Genomic DNA, 18,100 nt, shown 5'->3' on the forward strand with positions numbered 1-18,100 from the left:
AAGCTAATGAGGTTTAGTGAGAAATTTGGAGAGGAAAAAAAAAAAACTGCTCTTTGCTGTTCTACTTAAATTATAACTGGCCCTGTTGTCAGAAAAGACTGGGTAAGACACTGTTTGAAACTATTCCATTCTTCAGGGCAATACCGTTTAACTGTTGATTTGACACCTGCTTAGTGAGTGTGTTGAAATCATCAAGGTATTTTCAATTGAACACCATCAGAAAAGAAGATGCCCATCCATCCTTAATTTTGCAATATGATTGTTACCAGGTTTTTTTTTGGGGGGGGGGGGGCATTAGAGCATGCAGTTGGCACTTGGCACTTCGTTCAATTCTAACTTAGATGAATTTGCTGAAGATCTTGGACTTTGTGTAGGTCAGAAGACCAAGACTGTTCCCTGCTTTTGTAACTGCCACTATAGGAAGTACCCAGTTCCAATGAGTCTCCTAAACAATGACTAATTAGGGAATATTTCACAGTTTAATGCTCACATTGGGATGCAAATCTCTGAGCGACCCTGGTGTTCAGATTAGCTGTCAGGAAGCTATGAAAAGTTCTTATGGATTTGCAATGTGTTTTCCTCAAATAGTTTGGCTCTCCTGATATTTCTCCTTTAGACTTATATGTAGTTGATAAATGTGCCTAAACTTTAAAGGAAATCCCTGAAACATTATGCCTCTATGAAATATTGTTTATACAGCAGAACATGCAATGTGTTGAGGAGAATATATTTGTTTTTGTTTTTTGTTTGTTTGTTTGTTTCTAAGACAGGGTTTCTCTGTGTAGTCCTGGCTGTCCTGGAACTCACTCTGTAGACCAGGCTGGCCTCGAACTCAGAAATCGGCCTGCCTCTGCCTCCCAAGTGCTGGGATTAAAGGCTTGTGCCACCACCGCCCGGCTGAGAAGAATATAAAGATGCCACATATTGCAGTTGAGAAGACTTCGATGGGCATCAGTAAGAACTTAGTGTACCCTGACTCTGATTCCCTTCCCAGAAAAATGGAAATAAAATATTGTATAGAGAGTTCATTCTAGCTCATGCTGGATTGTTTTATACCTGGATTCCCACAACCACCTGCATTTCAAAGGGACTGATCAGGGGAAAGCATTATAAGTGGAAGCAGGGCTCAAGATTCCTGGTATATTTATTTAATAAACAAATATAGGAAGAAGGACAGGGAATGCAGATGTAAGAGTAGCCTTGTTCCCTTTTCTGGGCTGTGTGCACATGGAATTACACAATAAAACAACCTAATAAAATTTGCTTCAGATTGACTGATTGTGCATTTCAGAGCTGCCTCTGATGATGGTGATATTGGAAATATCATCTGTGGCAGCTCGTTACTTGCCTGCCAAATGAGCATAGAGCAGGGGCCAGAGCTCTAGAGTTAGAGGCAAAATTTGACTTTTCCTCTTGGCCCCCTTGAATGCTACTTGTTTTGTTTGTTTGATTGCTTGTTTACTTGGTTTTTGTCAAGTTGGCAAAAACTTGGGCCATCTGGGAAGAGGGAAAGTCAGCTGAAGAACTGTCCCCAGCAGACTGGCCTGTGGGTAAGACAGTGGGGGCATTTTCTTCATTGATGAGTGGTGTGGCCAGGCCCAGCTCACTGCGGGAGGTGCTACCCTGGGCAGTGCCACCCTTGGGCAGGTGTTCCTGGGGTGTATAAGAAAGCTGACTAAGCAAACCATGAGGAAGAAGGCAGTAAGCTGCATTTGTCCATAGCTCTGCTTTAGTTCCTGCCTCCAAGGTACCTGCTTTTTCAGCTCCAGGTCTGGCTTACCACCATGGTAGTTTATGATGCGAAAGTACAAGCCAAATAAATTCTTTTCTCTGCAAGTTGATTTTGGTCAACTGTTTTGCCATCGCAACAAAGAAGCCAAGTAGAACACCATGTAATTGTGGACATAACTTTTTAAATTTTATTTATTTGTTTGAAAATAAATTTTCTGAACACAGAAGTAATCTTTGGACTTTGCCTAATTGTTTAAAAATAGATGAATGTATGCCAGAGAACTAAGAGATAGCTGGTACAGTGCTTGACACACAAGCATGAGAACCTGAGTTAGAATCCCGAGAACACACATAAAAATATGTAGCTCCAGAAGCACATCTTCACCTCTGGATAGATGGAAGCAGGAGAACTTGACCTGGCTGGACAGCCCAGTCCAGCCAAACTGTAAGTTCCAGGTCCAGTGACAGACTGTTTCAAAAAGGAAGTATGGGGCACAGAGGTCACCCAGTGACTAAAGATGTTTACTTTGCAAGCATTTGAATTTGATATCAGCACCAATGTAAAAGTCTGCATGGCTGTGCATGCATGCATGCATGTAGCCCCAGTATTAGTGCAGGATAGAGACAAAAGGGAACAAAGGCAAATGCTGAGAGCTCACTGGCCAGCTCAGTGGGACATGCTGTCTTACAGCAGCTAATTCAGAAAAGGCACACAACTTCTTGCTCTTTTTGTGGTCAAAGAAATGGAAACTCAAAAAGTTAATCACACATACCTAACAATTTCTTGAAATACAAAACTCAGTGATTTTGTGGACTGGAGAGATGGCTCAGTGGGTAAAGGCGCTTGCTGTCAAGACTGATGACCTGGGACCCACATGGAGGATAAAGGGCTGGCTCTTATGTGTTGTCCTCTACCAACCACACACACACACATTATATACCAGATAGATAGATAGATAGATAGATAGATAGATAGATAGATAGATAGATAGTAGGGAGGGGAAATATTGGGTGCAGAAGGGTTTAAGCAGATAGTAGAATGATATAGATGGAAGAGAAGACTGAGGAAGAGTTAACTAATATAAAGTGTATATGAACAAGCTACATGGGAACCTATGATCTTGCAACCCTAGTAAAAATATAATAAGGGGGGAAAATAGAACACATGTGCTATGAAAGAACAGGACAGACATATGGGAAGCTAAAGGTTTGAGTAGGAATAGGTGGATGGGGCAGAGGGCTGGAAGAAAGAAAAAAAGGGATAGAAGGTGGGTTAACCAAAACAATTTATGAAGAAGTCATATAAAGCCCTACTTGTTTATAAGCTAATTAAAGATACAGTTATTTAAAATAAGTCTGAATAGTGATGCTTCATATTCATGAACTGTTCCCAGAGACATTGTTAAAAGAAAGTCTTAGTGCCAGGGACCAGTTACCCTGCCATGAGTTATTGGTCAGTAAGTCTTGGAGATACCCCAAACAGTATGGGCTATTCAGATTGCTTTTGGTTACACACCATAATTAGATTGTATAACCCTAGTGCTGAATACAGCACACACTTTGGTTGCAGAACACAGAAATTAATCTTGAACTAACTAGGAAACTCTTTGCTTGCTGGGTAACTTTCTTTCATAATGCTGGAAGGTGCTGTTTTTGTTGTTTTGTTTTGTTTATGGTTGGGGAGAAAAGACATCAGTGGTTTTATGTAGCACTGAATCCTTCATATTATGACACTGATCTGTTCTCATGATGTGCCCACTGGCCCAAAAAATGGCAACATGCTTTATAGGGTGTAATAGTTTGAATGAGGATGGTTCCAGACGTTCATATAGTTGAATACTTGGTCCCAGTTGGTGGAACTATTTTGGGAAGGATTAAGAGGTGTGGACTTGTTGGAGGAGGTGTATCACTGGGGTAATATTTCAAAAGACTCATGCTATTCTGAGCCTGTTTCTCTTTGCCTCCTACTTTTGGATCAAGATATGAGCTCTTAGCTGTTCCTGCTGCCATGTCCTTGCTCTACCATCATGGACTATAACCCCTTGAAACTGTAAGCCTCAAACAAAGCACATTTTTATAGGTTGCCTTGGAGTTTTGTCATAGCAATACAACAGTACCTAAAATAAGGAGCAACCAATTGCTTTCTTGATTAGATTTTAGGCCTGTTGCACAGGAGGGAAACTTGGTCAAATCCATGGTTATGTCAACCATAGGCCCTAGGGGAAAATCTACTGATGCTGTTTTTCTAAAAAGGTCACATTATTCAGCTGCCTTCTAAATGTTTATGTTTATATATTGCTTTCTCTTGCTATAATAAAACACTAAACAAATGTAGTTGGAAAGCAAAGATTTATTTGGCTTACAGGTTGTTGTTCATTGTCAAGAACTAGCCAAGGAAGGAAGCTGGAACTTTGAACAAGAACTGAATCAGAGGCCATGGAGGAATTCTGCTTACTAGATTGCTCCTCAGGGTCATGTTCATCTACCTTTCTTATATCTCTCAGGAGCATCAGTTGTAGCACTACTCATAACGGCCTGGGCCCTCCTATATCTATCATCAATCAAGAAATGTTCCCAGGGACCAATATAATTCAGGCTTTTCTCAGTTGAAGTTTCTTCTTCAAATGACCCTAGATTGTGTCAAGTTGACAAAAACTGAACAGCATCATATGCATAGACTTGTACTAATTTCAACCTTTGTCATAGAAGCTTCTTACTGCAATGGGTAGTGGTTAATGCAGACAGTCATGACATTCAAAGTGCTGAGAATAAGGGATTGTGAATACTTAACTCTCACAGATAGGACCACATCAACTCCCCCCACCCCCATTATCACCAAGGCTCAAGGAGCATCCCAGAAGAGGGGACAGACAGAATGTAAGAACTAGAGACCTGGAAGGAGTACTGTGCTGTCCTATGGCTATGATATGGTTACTATACATGTGAACTCACAACACAAGACCTGCAAAGACCAAGCCTTCAAAAAGAGATAAAAGTCCTCAGACCCAAATTGAGGAGCTAATTGATGATTGCTGGGGGAAAGAGAGTCACTGTTATTTGGAGCTGTGGCCACTAGTGAGTAGGCCATACCCCAGTGCATAACACTGCACCTTATGTATATACAGGTGGCACTAATTAGACTCAGAGTTTAACTAAATAACTTTGAAAAGGAGGCCATGACATTGGGAGTGTCCTGGAGGGTGTTAGAGGGAAGTGGATAACGGTGAATATGATCAAGATACATTGTTTATGCATACAAAATTTTCAAAGGATGAATTTAAGGTATCATTTTTTTTGAAAAGGAGATGACTACCATTGTAAACAAGTGTGGTGAGACAAGGGAATTAAAAAAAGAAGAGTGCATTTTGTTTTTATTTTCATACTTTGCTTAGAACTGAGATATAACCCATATTATGCATGCTCTATGTGGCTAAGTCTTAACAAAGAGGACTAAGAGTTAGTGACTCTAAAGGTGTCTAGCAAGAATGTGTCCTTCACCCGGAACCTGAGTGTTGAGCACCCTGCTCTGTTCAATTAAGATTCCATCAGGTATGGAGAGGAATACCATCCTCTTGAGCAAAAGTGAGTTGAGGTCAGGATACAAAGAGGTTTTTAAATACAAGCAGTATTAGCATTCCAAATCAGATCAGTCTGAACTTATTAAGTGGAAATGACTGGAGTAGTCAGTATTCAGCACATAAACACGTGGGTGGAAGTTTAGTTATAGCATTCTGATAGAGATTTCACCTTGTAATTCATATTCCTTATGATCTAGGACAGTGATTTACTGAGCTGCATCCTAATGTTGCTCTGACTGTTACCAGAACTACTTGAATTCCCAGAATTTGTTCACCTCCAAAGGTTTCCAGAAGGAGAGACAAGATTCTTGGCTCAGGCAGTTCTCAAGATGAGATTTGGTAGACGTGGTTTCAGCCAGCAGAGCAACAAACGATCCCAGAGTTTAAAAGACTCTACCTGCATTTGTGAGAGGCCTGAGATTATGAAGGAAAGTTCTGCAAGGAGATAATCTCAAATATCAATCATGAGATCAGTGAATAACACGTGCCAGTTTGATTGAGCACCTGGTCTATGCAAGGTGACACGAAGATGAATCACTACAAAATCTACATGTACACAAGAGAAATACTATAGAGGACAGGTCAGAGAATTAAGAGGAGGGATCTGGGTTCCTGGCAGGAGTGGTTGTATCTGGATGTGTACAATGTGCACAGCTTGAACAGCAGGTGATGGGTATCAAATACTGGTGTTGGTTTTGGCAATGAAAAGCCTTGGGGTGGGGGTGGGGGTAAAATCTGTTCTATGTGTAATAAGTCAAATGTCCATTTGCCATGTCCTCTCTCTACAAGCTATGGCTAGACCCCTTTGGATTTGAAATAGAAAGGCCTAGGTTTAAATCATGGTGGTGTCTCTGGATACATAAAGAGAGGTAGAGTCACACATTCTCCTCATGGTTTGAGTTTCTTGCTTCTTGCCCCACACATGTTTAGCAAGGGGCCAGGTGAAGAAGAAATCACTCACATGGACAATCAAACAACTGGATCAATGGAGTGTGCCACAAACTTCATCATGTCTTCTTCCGGCTTTTTGTGCTACATGACTTTTTTCTATCAAGTGGATCTTCTATACAGGGGCATTGAAGTGGTATCTCCTGCTAGGTGAACTGAACTTGATTTCATTAATTGCACTTGAGGTAATGCTTGGCCAGGTCTATCCCATCTGAATTCCCAGAAGGGTAGATGGAAACAATTACCCTGGCCTTCCCAGTGCTCATCACTCACTAAGTGGCAAGCCAGAAACTGTCGCCTTGCTAGAAACTCTTTCTGTTGGCTTCTATGCTTTTGTTTCATGGGAAGGAGGCATTACAGCGGGCCGAGGAACACTTGTTCATGTTCCATTGGAGGTGATAGCTGAAGCCATACTTCTTCAATAGCAGTCTTCCAGATATTAAATACCATCAAGCCTCTGTCTTCCAGGTTTTGAGAAGAATCTCCACTCTATATTAAGAAAAGTTAACAGCTTTGTGGGCAGGCACACACATTATAACCTAAATGCAAAGGGAAAGTTGCCAAACATTTCTTTAGTGGCCAGAAATTTAAACTGGGCTTTCATCCAGACTTGTGGCTCTGGTCCCTAATTGAGGAAGGGCTCCCGATGCTGATAATAGGGTGTACACAAATACGTTTTACTTTAATCATTAATCATAAAGCTACCTCTAGCTGCTAAATCCTGACATATTAGTGACCTGATATGTGAATGTTTTAATTTTCAAGCCCAGTCATGAGTCTGAAGGTCCACATGGATGGGACCTGAGGGGAGAGCTCTGTCATTTTTTTTACCTTTGGTTTTCTTAGATGGTTTGAGCATTGGCATCAATTGATCAGATAGAAGAGAGAAAGGAAGAAAAATCACATGGGGGATGCTGGGCCTGTAAATGTTATTTGTGAGGAAAAGTTACAGTGGGCAGACTTTTGTCACATGACCACGCTTACATGAAGGGGATGCTGGGACTTGTAGTTCAAATGAATGCTTAGGAAGAAAGAGAAATGGACATGTTGCAGCTAGCCAGTCTCTAGCATTGGGCAGTGGTTTAAGCAAGCAACATGAATTTTGCAATTCCCTTTAACAAGGAGATATCTCTATTACCCTTTAGTTTTAACAGTATTCCTTTCATTCAAAGACTGACCTTTGACCTGACCTTTTCTTGGGCACATGGTAGGTCAATCTCTTTAAGCCCCCCTTCTTGGATTTCAACTTGTCTGTTTTGCTGAGAAGGTTGATGACACTTCAGAAAACTGTAGAAGGTGATCTGATACCAGGTTGGCAGGGACATGGGACACTGATGAAGTAAACATTCTTCCATGTCCATCCATGGACACTGCTCTCTTTCTGAGTTTCTCAGTTCCATGCAGCCCTAAGGCTCACACGAGGGTTGCTGAGCCTCCCTGCATCTCATGTTCCCTTCTTCCTCTTCTGAATTGTCAGAGGTCATGTTGGTAGTGAAACAGCTCCTTCCTTTCCATGGCAACAGCCGCAGCCTCTGGCGCCAGACACACAGGCTGGCATCTCATGAGACAGGATCAGGCACGCGGAAACATAAGTCAGATAGCATGGGTCCAGAGCCAGGCAACCTGTTGGTTCAGTCTGTTATTTCAGAACCATCAAAGCATGGGCTTGTAAGAGAAGTATCTTGGTTAGTATGTCCACCCAAATGACATTTATTATGTGTGTTCTTTTAATAGTATAACTTGCAGGATGCTTGGTGGCAGTCAAACCAGCCTTTCAGTTTCCAGAAACAGGATACAGTAGGGTTTTTTTTTTTTGTTTTTTGTTTTAATGTAATAGCATTTAGTAAAACTATATATCCTTAGGATATTAGTCATTCCTTGTCTGATTCACTACTTTCAATCAACATATGTGTATATGTGTGTGTAAATGTGTGTGTGTGTGTGTGTGTGTGTACAGAATAGTGAGGACTCTGAGAATAATTGCTTATGACAATTTTAGCTTATGTTCAAAGGTCCCTGTTTTAGTACAAATCTCTCTCATTTACAATTCTTTACTAAAAAAGCAAAACAAAGTACATTTTATAGCTTAATATTCACATTTCATTTGATTACAATGAATTTGAATGTTAAGTATGAAGTAAACTGAAAAAAAAAGGGGGGGGAGGGCTGTTAAGCTATTTAATTTCCTCTCAGGCTAAGTAGCTCTTAATCAGTATAAACACTCCACAAGCAAGATGTGTTAAAAGACCCCCTCTGTCTGGAAGTTTAGTAATTTGAATGATGAGACTATCCAAATAACAGTTACTTGTTAAGCAAAACATTGAGTGATTAAACCCGTTTGTAGCATTTTATACTCCAGATGTAAATGATAGAAAGCATTAAGTTTACATGTGTTTTAAAGTATTTTCTATTACATACATTTCCCATGATACTTGTCTTCAGAACCAATAAGGAAGAAAGAGAAAAAATAAATAAATAAAAAAATCAAAAACAAAACAAATGTACATTCCAGGATGTTCTTTCATTAGTGTATGTGTAATATTAAAATAATCTCTAGCAATCACACTAGAAAACTAATTCACTAAAAAGCTTTGAACGTTATCATAGTCTAGTTTTAGAAACACCAGGATTATTCAGGAAGGCCTCTCCTCCAAACAACCTTAGAGTGTTTTCAGTGACCCAAGACAATCGTAGTAAATGGGTGTGACATTAGAAGTGGTGCAGTAAGTTCTATAGAGATATGAAGTGATTCATTTTGGAAGAGTACAGTGATGGAAGAAAATATGAGGGAAAGTAGCATACAAAATGCACCATTGCAACAGGTCTTAACCGAGATACCCAGGTCTTTGTACCAGTGACATGCAGGTAAGGTAGGATGATCAGTGAAAGAGAAGCAGCTAAGAGCCAAGTTGAACTGTGCCCTCCACAGTTCGTTGTGGAAGAGGACAGGGCTCATGTGGCCTAACCCCTCCTGAGAGAACATTCATAGATGATGATGACTGGAGGAAGAGGCATCACATTTTGGGGGAATGTCACCATTAATAAGTTACCATGCTCCAGTGGATAACCTCCCACTCATGCTCAGTCTCACACACAGATACACACACACACACACACAGAGAGAGAGAGAGAGAGAGAGAGAGAGAGAGAGAGAGAGAGAGAGAGAGAGAGAGGAGGGGGGAGAGGACAGGGACAGGGAGGGGGGAGGAGGAAGAGACTTGTTGAGAAGATGGTTCTAGCAGAAGAGGAAGTGAAGGCAAATGCTGGGGGTGGGTGGGGTGAAAGAAGGACTAACGTTCATTATATACATGACGAAACCATAAAAGAATGAAACAACGAGTAAGCTTTTAAAAATGCAAAATGACAACCTACAGGATGTGAGAAAGTACTAAAAAAAAGTATACCTATTAAGACTTTAAAAAAGATTATATCAAGAAGTCTGATAATTTAACAACAAGCACACAAATTAAAAATAGAAGAACTACACCATTCCTCTTTAAAAGCTATTCAAGAAAAAGAAAGAAAAAGAAAAGCTGTTCTCTCAGGTAACAATTACATGGAAACCACAGGGATGAGTCCTTCATTTACACTTCAAGTACATACCATAGGAAGAGCTGCTGCCAGAGGTGTGCTGAGATTTGAAACTTTGTATAAGGGTTGAATGTAAAATGGTTCATTCCTCATGAAAACCAGCACGGCAGTTTCTCAGGTTAAGTGTCGTTGTCTCAGGTAAGCCTATAATTCAACTCCTAGCTATTTTCTAAAACATTTTAATTTTATTTCATTAATGTTTCTATGGGTTTGTACATATGTATGTTCTATGTTGAACATAGTATTCCCCACGACTTGGGTAGTCCACTTAGTTTTACTTTTGCTTTCATGTTGTCTTACGTATCTGTATACGTCTGTCCGTGATTAGCTTAATTTTCTTAATATGATGGTCTCCAGTAGCATCCTGAAAACCACCAAGCTTCATGCTTCATGGCCAAAAAGGATTTCATTTTGCCAAGATAACACATTTTCCTTGCTCATTCTTCTGCTGTTGACTCCTTAGGTTCCTTTCACAACTTCGCAATTGTGAACAGTGCTGCGGTAAACCTTTGTGTCAAAAAGTATCTGCACATTCATACACCTCAGAGCAGGACTGTTCAAAATGGCCGCTGTTCCTCAGAAAGGAAAGAGTGAACAAACTGTGGTGTTGGTAGCATGAACATGCAATGAACCTTTACTCACAGAAGGTAATAATAAGGCAGGCCTCCAGAACATTCAAGTAAATGAGAGAAACCAGATGCACATTGTCAGACCACCTATGATACTATTTGAAAAAAATATCAAAAGCAAGTAAATCCATCCTCCCACACTGAAGATTGAGGTGTTTTCTTGGGTTGTGGGTACAAACAGAAGATACTGATCATTGCCTGTGACACCTTAACATCAGATGAATGGAAGCATTTTGTGGAAGATAGAGGAATGGCTACAGAACATTGTCGATGCACTACTGTCACTAAATTATTTACTGTAAGACAATGTATTTTATGTTAGATGATTTTATTTTAATATGTTACTTTTTAAAAAATGAAATATACCCTGGGGTTGTTAAACTGTATGAGACTTGCCTTGGAGATAAGGAGAAGCATTTGGTACTTGAGCTTTGGATTTTGGTTTCTGCATTCCACCCCCTCCTCTGTGGTCTTTGTTGATGTTGATTTTTGTTACAGATTACAAAATGCCTGGCCCTAGTGGCTCTTTTCATCATTTCAGTATTCTGAGGTGAGGAATTTGCTTGTTTGAGTCTCAGGAAACAAAGAAGTCAGCCATGCATAAATTACGTTAAAGAAAGACCAGAGATATTAGGCCAGAGATAGTGATAGAAAGCAAAGGCAGGTGGATGTCTGAGTTTGTAGGCCAGCCTGGTCTACAAAGTGAGTTTCAGAGCAGTCTGGGATACACAGAGAAACTCTGCTTTGAAGAATTAAAAAAAATAAAGAAGGAAAGAAAAAAGAAAAAAAAAAAAAAGATCAATAGATGGATTGATTGATTCTTGGCTGTATTCTGTCCAGAAAAATTGGAGAAAGGTCACTCCTAAACTTAACTCAGTCCTTCCTCTCTTTGTAGTAACATGAGTCTGACTGGAAGAGTGCCAGGTCCTGGAGTCACCTCAGATTGGTGTTTGTATGGAGGAACTCTTAGAGATTTTAGAGAAGCCAAGCATTTAGAACTCAGTTTTCCAAAATGTTGATGGGACACCACTTTTATTTAGATTTTGTAAATGTCCCACCCAACAGAGCATTCCATCAGAAGTAGAGTTGGCAAAGGGAATTACCCATTTCTCATTCATAGCAGGCCTGGGGCTTTTCAGCTGATTTATTTTTATGTACTATTGCCTTGGAACAATATTATGTTCAGAAGCTGAGCATCTATAATTATGATAAAGTGAGAGGACATTTCAAGAATCAGCCTGCAGACTAGGGACATAGCTTAGTTAATAAAGTGCTTGCTGCACAAGCATGAGGTCTGCCTGTATCCCAGCACTGGGGAGGTGGAGACAGGAGCAAGATTCCCTAGGATTTGCTGAGCAGCCAACCTATCAGAATTAATGAGCTTCTAGTTCAGCAAGGAAAACTGTCTCAAAAAATAAGACACATACATACATACATACATACATACATACATACACCTGCACACAGACACAAAAAGTAAGCCTTATGTGTTTGGATATTTAAATATATAAACTGATTTAGCTTATTCAGACACCTGGAATTAGGTCTTTGGTGGCATCTCTTGGTGTGGATATTTGGTCTCCTTTTTTGAGAGCAGTTGTTTGGACCACTGTTTGCTATTACTCCAGTTTGTCAGGTTGTGGATTATCTGACTAGTGCTTGGTGTTCAGTCTTGGGACTAGTCAGTATTGATTTCCGAATGGGCTGTCAGAGTGGTCTCAGCTTAGCTAGGAATAATTTCACCTTCCGAACCTAATAGTAAGTCTTCTGTAAGCTTAGGAGATGCTCTCTGATGATATCCAGGCATTTGTAGAGGGCATGCTGGGTTTTGCAGGCAACCCTGGAGTCCCACATTACCTCAAGGTATGGGTTGCAGATGAAGTGGCCGACAGGCAAGTGAAAGGAAGGATGAGTCCAGGCAACTTACTCGGAAGTTCTGCTTCAATCAATGTAGCACAGGCATGAAGCAAAAAAGAGGCACAAACTTCTTGTTCTAGGAACTACCCCTTTCCCCATTTTACCTCTGAGTCATCTCTGAGGGAGACGTCCATTGCCTCTAGTGTTCCCACTTGGGTAGAAACCACATTCACAGCCCCACAGTTAAATGTGAACATCATGTGATAGAAGCAGAAAGGCGACTTCGCTTGGGAATACCAATTTCTCTGAAATTTCATCCTATCATGTGGTTTCTTTCTTGGTCTTTCAGAACTTTGTGATCTTTTATTTCTCCCTGGAATCCTGAGCTTTGGCTTCTAAGACAAGAAAGGGGCTAGATTAAGTAGAGCTCACAATTACGCTAAGCAAACCATTGTTAACTATGAGATACTGGTTGTGTCAAAGCATGTGTATTATAATGGACATTACAGAGACCTGTCAGATACCAGTCTCCCCTCAAAGTGCTGACAGAGTAGACAGAGTAAAGATGGGCACATGCAGAAAGAGGTTCCTAACGTTCTCAGAGGGCACTTCAGAACTCTGTGCTTCCCAAAGTAGTACAACTGGTGGACAGAGGGTTAGCACACACATGGAGTAGCAGGCACTTTTGAGTCATCATAAACAAAATATTCCTATTTCTTTCCTTTTGCTTCGGCACTTCTGATTGCCTCCACTAAAAGTAAAGAAATAAAAGTGCCAGATTCACACTGAACTATCTCAAAAATACCTCTGTAACACCCTTTAATTTCCCTTTTAAAAAAAAAGTTTAAATTTTAGTTCAGAGTCTTCAGAAACCATCAGTGTTCACATGCAAATGAATAACACCCCTTGTTTTGGCTGTATGTTGTAACGATAAGCTTTCCTTACTAAATGCCTAACTGTAGGCTACTGTAACCAGTCAGCAGATCTGAAGGCCTCTGATGCTAACTGTTGTCAGCTGTGCATGCCTTGGTGCGGAGAACTTTTCCAACAAAAACATAGACAAAAGAGATTCCTGGTACCTGACAGCTGCTGAAGAAAGTAAAGAATGGGGAAAAGTAAGATAAGGCTGGAGGGAACATCATCTGAGGCACTGGAAATGATCCTAATGATGGTTTGGTATATATATAGTGTTTCCTCAGAAAGAACACAGATCATGATGCGCAGAAGCCAGGGGCCCAGGGGGCAGGGATGTGTGTGCAGTTTTCTTCAAGTGGAACCAGCAAGCCTGAGAGAAACATCTGCAGCATGAGGCTCTGGACCTGGAATATCTCCCTGGAAGCAGAAGCAAAAAGGAGAAGAAATCAAATGGCCTCTCTTAAGGGAGAGAGGATGCCTGAAGATCGTTGATAATAACAGAGACAGCACTGAAGAGTCAGTTGCTCAGGATGCTGAAGGTAGCAGCACATCTGATCCTGCACAGGGCTCACACTGGAAACAGCCACAGATGCAAGCCAAGCTAGAGAGAGTGAGATCTTCAGAGCTTTTTCTGCAACAATAGATATTGGAATCTTGTGAGAAACACCATGTCGGGCAAGGGTCATCACCAAATGTCTTAGAGTGTCTATTGCCGCTACACAATACCATGTCCAAAAAGCAAGTTGGGGAAGAAAGGGTTTATTTGGCTTACACTTCTGTATTGCTGTTCATGATGGGAGATCAGGACAGTAACTTAAACAGTATAAACTTGGAGGCAGAAGCTGATGCAGAGTTCATGGAGGACTACTGCTTACTGGCTTGCTCCCATGACTTGCTCAGCCTGCTTTCTTATAGAACCCAGGGCCACTAGACCCAGGGTGGCACCACCCACAATGGGCTGGGCCTTCCCCAATTAATAATTAATTGAGAAAATGCCCTGAAGGCTTGCATATAGCCAGATCTTATGGAAGCATTCTCTTTTCTTTTTTTCCTCAAGCAAGTTATTTTTATTTATTTATTTTTATTGGATATTATATTTATATTTCAGATTTTATCCCCTTACCCCATTCCCCCCACTACCCAGGAACCTCCTGTCCCATCCCCCCTCCTCATGCTTCTATGAGGATGTGACCCCACCTACCCCCCACTCCCACCTCCCCACCCTCAAATTCCCCCCTACTCGGTGTTCAGCCTGGAAGCATTTTCTTAATTGAGGTTCTCTCCTCTCAAATAACTCCAGCTTGTGTCATGTTGACATAAAATGATCCAGCACACCAAACTCAACCAGAAACACATTGTCAAGCTGAACTCTATGTTCCCAGTAGAAATCAACAACTCTATTTCCCATATTCATGAATGCAATATCCAACTTAGGTCAAAGGCATAATCTGCCAGGAAGTTGAGAGCAAAGGGAAGGACTGACTGAATTCTTTTCTGCCTGGGTCAGTTATTTACAGAAGCTGAGAACTGGAAGTCTTTGAGATAACTGACTTTCATGGAGGGGTTTATAGCCGTAGGCCCCTAACCCTGGGGAAAGCAGAATAAATAATGCTGCTGGATACCATGGGAGATGCACAGAGCTGAGGGAAGAAGTCAAAAGCATATAGTTGACTCTTTTCTTGTTTAGAGTTCTGTGACATGGCGTGGTGTAGTGTGGTACGCTGTGGATATAACACAGGTTAGCATTTGCCACAGCATGAGTGCAGAGATCAGAGAACAATTTATGGAACTGGTTCTCTACTTCCCCTTTGTGGGTTCCGAAGAATCAAAGTCAGGTCATCAGGCTTACAATCATGTCCCTGTTGCTGTGGCCCCACCATGCAGGCCCAGAGCAATTATTTTTCATGTGATCAACGTTGAGTCATGTGATCAACGTTGAGTGGTCTTCTTTCCTTGGATTATGATTTTGGTGACAAATCTAAGAATTCTTCACTCAAGTAAAGATTTTTTCCTATTGGACCAGAAGGATGGTGTTTGCTGCCAAAATTCGAGACCTAAGTTTGACCCTTACAACAAACAAGATGGAGAGAGCTGACTCTTGCAAGCTATCCCTATACCTGTGCTTGCATGCGTACACACATACAAAGGAACAATAAATAAATACATGTAAAAAATACTTTTCTCCTGTTTTTATACTTTCAAATGTACTTTTGGTTCATGTTTCATTTTGAGTTAATGCTTATACAAGACTTAAACCCAGGATTCACTTATCTTTGCTTTAAAAATTATTATGTGTATATATCTGTATGGGCATATATATATGGGTGTATGAGCCTGTAGCATCCAAGAGTAGACATCAGATTTCCCGGGGAGCTAGGATTTCTGGTGGTTGTGAACCTCCCAGTGTGATACTGGGAGTCAAACCTTGTTCTCCTGTAAGAGCAGTAAGCTCTTTTATCTGCTGAGCCGTCTCTCTAGCCCAGATTCATGTATCTTATTTTTCTGCTTTTGTTTAGCTGTTTTGTTATCCTTATAAATATCCAGTTGCTCCATCTATTCTCTATCCTTCCTCCTAGGCTTAAAACAAAACAAAACAAAACAAAAACCCTTGTCCATATTTGTATGAGCCTTCTGTTTCTTATCTACACTTCATTGATTTTTTTTCTTATCATTTGACAGAAACAACTGAAAAAAGAAAAAGTTAATGGGCATTTCATCCAATTGACTCCTCCCACTAATATAAAAATTGTTTATAAAGTATTTGATGATTTACAGAGGAATACTGATGCATGTATGAATCATTGCCAAGGCTTTATGGTAACAGATCTGGCTGGTATCCTACCAAAATATTTCTTCTACCTAAATAGAAAGACATGGGAAAACATGCCCATATTTTTCCCTAGAGCCAATACATAGCTGTCTTACATTTGACTCTGAGACGTTTTAAAGACAGAGAACGTCTGTTGGTTCCCATAGGGCTCTTTTCTGCCCAAGCCTTGGCAGAGACACAACCAAGAACCCTTCTGGGAGACATGGGAGCCTGCTCAGATTAAAATAATAAGAAGGGAAATCTAAAGAAAGCAAGGTGGTTCCTTTTAGGGACCAACCAAATCCAGATAGCTTGAGTTAGTCTCAGCCAGTCTTAAAGCTAAGAGCTGTGAACTTGTTGACTCTCAGGGCTTTTGAACCATGCATCTTTATAAACCTGCCTGTGCAGACATCCCCAGTCCAAAGCTGGGTCTGCCCAAATCCAGTGAATCAGCTCTAAAATGTCGACGGCAACTAACAGTAACCAAGACTCAGCCTCAGGGAGCCTGCTGGCCTGTTAGGCCAAGTGGAACTACAGAATGGAAATGCCTGGAGAAGTTTCTACGCATCCATGGAGTTTCATTGCAGGAAACCACCAAGGTGAAGACAGGCATGGCATACAGGTACTGTTGATTGCAATAAAATTCAACTAGAAACTATATTGAGTTCAAAGGTCATTGCTGTCAAAGAATAAAGATTGAAATAGCAAGACAAGATGTTAGGAGGGAGAGCAGTACAAGTACAGTGGGCCTTCTTGAGTTCTTTGGTTTGCTTGGGTTTACTCTGAATTATCTTTCTCTTTGCTCAAAGGGTTACACAAAAGAGAGTCAAGTGCACTTGTGGAAGGTCCTGCAGTCACCTGTGAAAGGAAGTCTGTGTGCTGCCAGTAGAAAGAGCTTTGGCTCTGAGGAATTAGGTGATTAAGCATCTTGAAATGAGGAATGTGAACTCCACTCTTCTTGAAGCAGTTAATCAAGCTGAGCAGAATGTTTTCCACTGTTGCCCAGGCCTTCACTGTTATCTTCATTTAAGCCTAAATCATGTAGACTTTGCTAAGGGTTAACAAACTAGTTCAAGTTCTCCTTGAAATGACAGTGCTTTTTACCAACACAATCTGATAAATCCCCTGTTCTGCCCTGGCCTTCTGATTTGTTAATGAAAGAGAGATGCTATTGTTCTCTCGTGGTATAAAGTGAAGTGGGTATTTATCAATTGCTTTGAGAAGGTATCATTTGTTTTTGAAGTAATTTGTCCTGGCTTTCTGTAAGGCAGCCAGCGGCTGCTGAGCCTGTACACAAGGCCTTCCTCCTCCAGAGACTGGAGGCTGATTACAAATCACTCAGAAGGACAAGGGGGATGGAAAACACAAAGCAAGCTTAGCATTTGTAAAGGATGTTTGTCCTAGTGAACATTGAAAGTTGGAGTTCTCAGGGTGAGTTTTTTCCAAGTACAAATTATCCCCAATGGTTTCATTGTCCAACTCTAATGCTTTATTTTAGTAGAGTAGCCGCTGCTCTGATTTGCCAGCTAATTTTATTAATAAAGCAATTTGCAATAGTGTGGCTCCTCTCTGGAGAGCAATGTGTTCTCCACAGATGGCTTACATAATAAAGGGCTGGTATAGCAGAGGGATGGACTTTTGTGGATTTGAGCCCTCGTGTAGACGAGGTCTTGGACAGGCACCTATAATCCTAAATCACACTCTTCTAAGAACTGGAATCTCCAAGGACACTTTACTATATTTTATGATTTTGAGGAGAGGAGAGCCAAGTTAAACTCATTAGTGACCCCGTGAACCAGTCAAGGCTTTGAATCATGATGAATTTGCTGTGCTCTGACACACCTTCCAATGCATGCTTCACTGCACTTCCCCCAGTTTCAACAGTGCTTCATTTATTCTTTTAAGACACCTATTAATTACCTTACTTAGAAATTTACTTTCACTGTCAAAGAGGGAATTTTAGGGAAGAAAACTGTGACACTTGGTTTCTCTTCAACTTGGCTTTTACCTTCATTTCTTATAAAGATAGTTGGGGCATGGCG

At 40.8% G+C, this 18,100-nt stretch overlaps 1 protein-coding gene across 2 annotated transcripts in view; it reads left to right on the forward strand.

Annotated features, from left to right (window-relative positions):
- Kcnab1 (potassium voltage-gated channel subfamily A regulatory beta subunit 1) overlaps positions 1–18,100 on the forward strand; it is a 380,454-nt gene that overhangs the window by 2,745 nt on the left and 359,609 nt on the right. Inside the window, exon 1 of one of the 2 annotated variants that reach the window (XM_076932477.1) lies at positions 16,395–16,680. The exons of the other annotated variant lie outside the window; for it this stretch is intronic. Within the exon in view, the coding sequence (XP_076788592.1) occupies positions 16,439–16,680 (242 nt within the window). The 5' untranslated portion in view covers positions 16,395–16,438. Of the gene's footprint in view, positions 1–16,394; positions 16,681–18,100 lie in introns of those variants that run through there. 2 annotated transcript variants of the gene reach the window in all.

The sequence above is a fragment of the Arvicanthis niloticus genome, chromosome 4, assembly GCF_011762505.2.
Source record: "Arvicanthis niloticus isolate mArvNil1 chromosome 4, mArvNil1.pat.X, whole genome shotgun sequence".
NCBI lineage: Eukaryota > Metazoa > Chordata > Mammalia > Rodentia > Muridae > Arvicanthis > Arvicanthis niloticus.